General features: G+C 30.0%; 1 protein-coding gene across 1 annotated transcript; it reads left to right on the top strand.

Moving 5' to 3' along the window:
• Positions 1 to 404: 404 nt before the first annotated feature.
• On the top strand, positions 405 to 4,500 carry LOC137822582 (WAT1-related protein At5g64700). Its single transcript, XM_068627491.2, has 7 exons — positions 405 to 748; positions 873 to 935; positions 1,140 to 1,256; positions 3,225 to 3,474; positions 3,567 to 3,725; positions 3,835 to 3,986; positions 4,143 to 4,500. The coding sequence occupies exons 1-7, from the start codon at positions 576 to 578 to the stop codon at positions 4,255 to 4,257; spliced, it is 1,029 nt and encodes a 342-aa protein (XP_068483592.1). The 5' UTR covers positions 405 to 575; the 3' UTR covers positions 4,258 to 4,500.
• Positions 4,501 to 4,895: the final 395 nt, after the last annotated feature.

A 4,895-nucleotide genomic window follows, 5' to 3' on the forward strand; every position in this document is an offset into this window, starting at 1 on the left:
TTCTAAATTGATATCCAATTAGCAACCAAGGTTTTTGCTACCAAATTTAGAATCTAAATAATTGATAGTTAAAACTTTGATACCTAATTAGATAACAATTTAGAAACCATTTAACAATAATAAAAAATAATTTAGAAACTATTTTTTTTTTTAGTTTTTAAAATATTCTCTAATTTAGTCACTATAGTAACTAATTATTTTTTTTTCTAAAATTAATTTATATTTCATGATTTTCTTATTAGCAAAATTTAAATTTAAAATTGATTTAAGTTTTATTTGACTAAGGACTTGTTGTCATTGCAACAAAGAAGTGTAGTGCAATCTTAGTATAATAGTGGAAAAGAAAAAGGTGGTTACAAAGGTAAAGCAGCATATATCATCTTCCTTACACACGTCCGCGTAGAAGAGGTGATATCCTTTTCATTCGTTCAAGCAAAGCCTTTCATTTGTGCTCAAGAGGCAAAGCTTTGTTATTCCGTGTGTATATATATACACGTTTCTGTTGGTTTGAAACACTCACCACCACTTCATTATCTCACTCTCACTCAAACGCATACACAAAAAGAAAAAACAAAATGAAAGAAAACAAACCCTATTTGGTTGTGATTGTCATACAAGCCATCTATGCTGCTATGTTTCTTCTCTCAAAAGCTGCATTCGATCATGGCATGAACAATTTCATCTTCGTCTTTTATAGACAGGCAATAGCAACCATCTTTTTGACCCCTTTCACTTTCTTCTTCGAATGGTATGTACAAATGTCTTATGTATTTATATACTCATCATCTCCTTCACGAATTTATATCTATCAGTCTTAACTCAACTTCTTTGACATTAATCCCAGTTTTTAACTCAACCCATTTTTGCTGTAGGAAAACTGCACCTCCTATGTCCTTTTGGACCTTCTGCAAGATTTTCTTCCTTTCTTTCTTTGGGTATGTCCAATTCTTGAATTTGACTTAATACATTAAAGTTGAAGAGTATTATTGGAACATGGGTTTGAACCTTTTGAAGCTTGTACTTTATAAGTTCCCATGACCTTAATTATATATATTCGATTCAAACTGTATATGGAAGTACATAATTGTTGGTTTTATTTTTCCTTTCATTAAAGTTGTGTTGGTGATTCTAAATTTCAGGATTACTTTAAGCTTGGATGTATATGGTATCGGTCTTATTTACACCTCAGCAACTTTAGCTGCTGCTACCACAAACTGTCTTCCTGTTATCACCTTCTTCTTAGCACTGCTACTAAGGTAAAGTTGTACATCAGATCATGCTGGACCCATGATTGCTTTGCATTTTGTTCACTTATAGTTAACTATTTCCACCTTTTAAGTCAAATCTAACTTTGAGCCCATCTTGGTCTCAAACAATTCAAAGAAATCGTGGTATATATCTCTTGGAAAACAAAACTTAATCAAAATGATGCCTTGTTGGAGCACTAGTAAGGTGATCAAGATTCTGGTTCTGAGCTATTATTGCATCTGCATGATGAATTACATTGGAGTGCACCTAATATTTTAAATGATTACTCATATTCCTCTTCTGTGGTGAAGGCGTAAATTGATTAAATACATCTATGAAGGTACTTCTTGACGATTGACGTCAAAAGCAGAAAAGATAAAGATAAAGCACTGAAAAAGAAGCATATCAGATTTCAGATTCCATCCATATTTTTATTTTAACCTGTAAATCTCTAGAGTCATTCCCCTCACCACTTTTTTATTTCTTTTTTTTGGCATTAATTATGTTTTCTATGGTTTGTGCCTAGGTATCACAAGTTATAGGGCTTAGCCTAACTTACTTCTAAAAGAAACCTACATAGTTGCTAAGATCCTAACCATACTAAACCCTACATGCATGTATTAGGTTAGGAACCTCAAATAGTTATTCTGAAACTTTTAAAAATAACTGTAGAGAGTTTACTCATAATTAATGGCCAAGTTTGACTTGGAGAATCATCCTTCCATCACTAATGGAAGCTATATTTAAGAGGAAATTGGTGAAATGTTTTTAGAATATTGATATGTTGATAATTCTGTATGAAATTATAACGGGATAAAAAATATATTTTTTTTTTAAATTAAACAATTTTAAAATTACGTTAATTAAACTGTAAACTAATATATTTCAATAAAGTAACATTTTAAAATGCCAGTGAAAAGTGCATTCCATTTTTAATTTTCATCAAACCAAAAGATGGATTAAAGCATCTTTTATATCCTGTAATTGAGGAAGAGGTTCATAAGTTTTTCTCACTTCAATAGGTATAACTGTTCTATTTTTTAATATAAATACAACAATTGCTTGCATAAATAGTTCTCTTTTTTTATATAATACTTTTCTCACTCTTCTATATTAACAACTTTAACTCAATATGAAAAAAATGCTTAAAAAGACGGAGCCATTTTTATGACTGGACCCTTGAATTTTTTTCTTTTTTTTTCATTTATAGGTTATTTGTTTTTTTTAATTTTGATAAAATATTTCTTATAATTTTTTATTGTGGATAAAATAATTTATTATTAGAAAAATATTTGAATACAATTAATATATTTTTTATAATTTGCTATTAATTATTACTTTAAAAGCTACATATAATTATATTTACGATCAAACTAATTTATTAATTTTTCTTTCTATTTAATTTAATTTATAATTAGAAGTTATTTATTAATATTTCTTAATGAGACAAAACTTACACATATAAAAGACCGAAAAGTTGAACACTGTAATACGTCAACCCATATTTTTTCTTTTTCTCAATAACTGCTGTTCACATGTTCAATTTGATTTTCCATTTTTATTTTTATTGTCTTTTTAGTCCGTGTGATTTTTGACTTGAAGTGAACTGTTCCAAATACATCACTGTTTAATCTAGACACCATTGTTCTTCAACTTTTGGAATTTGTTTGGTATCTTTTGGTTTCCACCAGTGGTTAGAATTATAGGTTTCCGTGTCCAAATTTACATTGTTATATTTAGATTAATTAATTGAGAGATTTGCTTTACAAGGAAAAAAAAGAAGTTGGTATATGAAAGAAAAACATGGTCTACTACACAGAGTATAGTATAATTTTTTATTTTTCATTTCCACTTATGATCACAGGAATTTAGGTCTTTCATGCAATAATAAAAGATCATGCCATACACAGTGTTCATAAATTCTTTGGTCTTTCTGAATACATGGTATTGATCTACCACTGAATTTTGCATTTCAGGATTGAGAGTTTGAAGATAAAGACCACCTCAGGGATTGCTAAGTTGATAGGCATTGTGGCATGTTTGGCTGGTGCAGCAACTCTTGCCTTTTATAAAGGTCCTTCTTTAAAACTCTTAAGTCATTTTCACCTTTTGGATTATCACAAAGGCCTACAACATCAAGGCCATGCTCAATCGGGTGCATGGATAAAGGGTTGTTTCATCATGCTCCTTTCCAACACTTTTTTCGGGCTATGGCTTGTACTGCAGGTAATCTTAATAACTTTACCCTTCAATTTAGTGATCAACAACTCATCTAAGTTACATATTCTTAATTTACTTAATATTTTATTCATGCACAGGCTTTTATTATAAAAGGGTACCCTTCAAAGCTACTCTTCACAACTACTCAGTGTTTCTTGAGCTCAATTCAGTCTTTGGTCATTGCCTTGGCCGTAGAAAGGGATTTTGAGCAATGGAAGTTGGGTTGGAATATCAGACTCCTCGCAGTAATATACTGTGTAATTCTCTTAATCTTCCTGATTGATTTGGTTAATTAATGCACTTTTATCTCTACACATATAAATATTTTATATTCTATAACTCATCGCAATGACTTTGTGATGACAGGGAATTATGGTCACGGGTGTCACATATTACTTACAAACATGGGTCATAGAGAAAAAAGGACCTGTGTTTCTAGCCATGTCAACCCCACTGGCTCTTGTCATTACAATTTTGGCCTCTGCAACTGTCTTTGGTGAGATGATCAGTTTGGGAAGGTATAACTTAGTTCCACTGTTAAATTTTCCAAAGTTTTATTGATACCTTAAGTTTTACCCTAGCTAGATCTAGAGAATTGTGTATTCTAATATATTTCATGCACATGCACAAAACACTTTGCCATGTTGATTAATGGAATAATTTGGTTTGATCAGTGTTCTTGGAGGATTCGTGTTGATTCTTGGACTGTACTGCGTATTGTGGGGAAAGAGAAGGGAACATATGCCAAAAGGCACACAAGACATGGAGCAACAGGGATCTGGTAAATAAGCTTGCAACTTGCCATGATATGTGAAGATGAAGATGCATGCTTCAGAATTTTGGCAACAACTATAATATACCATCGATCATAACATCACAGTGCTTTAAGCCTGTGGATTTGTAGTATATAGCAAATTTATGTGTAAATGTTTACTGACCCTTTTGGCAAGAAAACAAGGGTCAATTATCTTTTCATTAGGTTGTAATGTTTTTTATTATTATTATTTTGAATAGTTTTATATTCTTCTACCATATTAATTATCTTTTTACTACTTTTTGATGTTTTAATTTTTCTTTTACAAAAACTAGTATAAATGAACTTTACATTCTCATTTTGATTAATTTATGTTTTTAGAAAGAAGTATTAATATCTTTACCAATAATTAGTTTTGTTGGAAAATTACATTAATTTTTAGTGGAATATTTTTTTTCAATCATATATTTTATCTACAAAACTCAAAAGGCAATATTTTATTCAAAAGGTCCCAACCAATTCCACTTATACTTGTCCCCACTTGTTTGTTATACATATATTATCTTGTATTTAATAATATGATTATTCAATGTTTTTAAATTATTGTAAAAGTTGCATTTAGAATATTGTAATAATTAGTTGTTAATGTAAAAAATAAACTCTCTTTTTTATT

This window comes from Phaseolus vulgaris, chromosome 9, assembly GCF_051622355.1.
Source record: "Phaseolus vulgaris cultivar YP4 chromosome 9, ASM5162235v1, whole genome shotgun sequence".
NCBI lineage: Eukaryota > Viridiplantae > Streptophyta > Magnoliopsida > Fabales > Fabaceae > Phaseolus > Phaseolus vulgaris.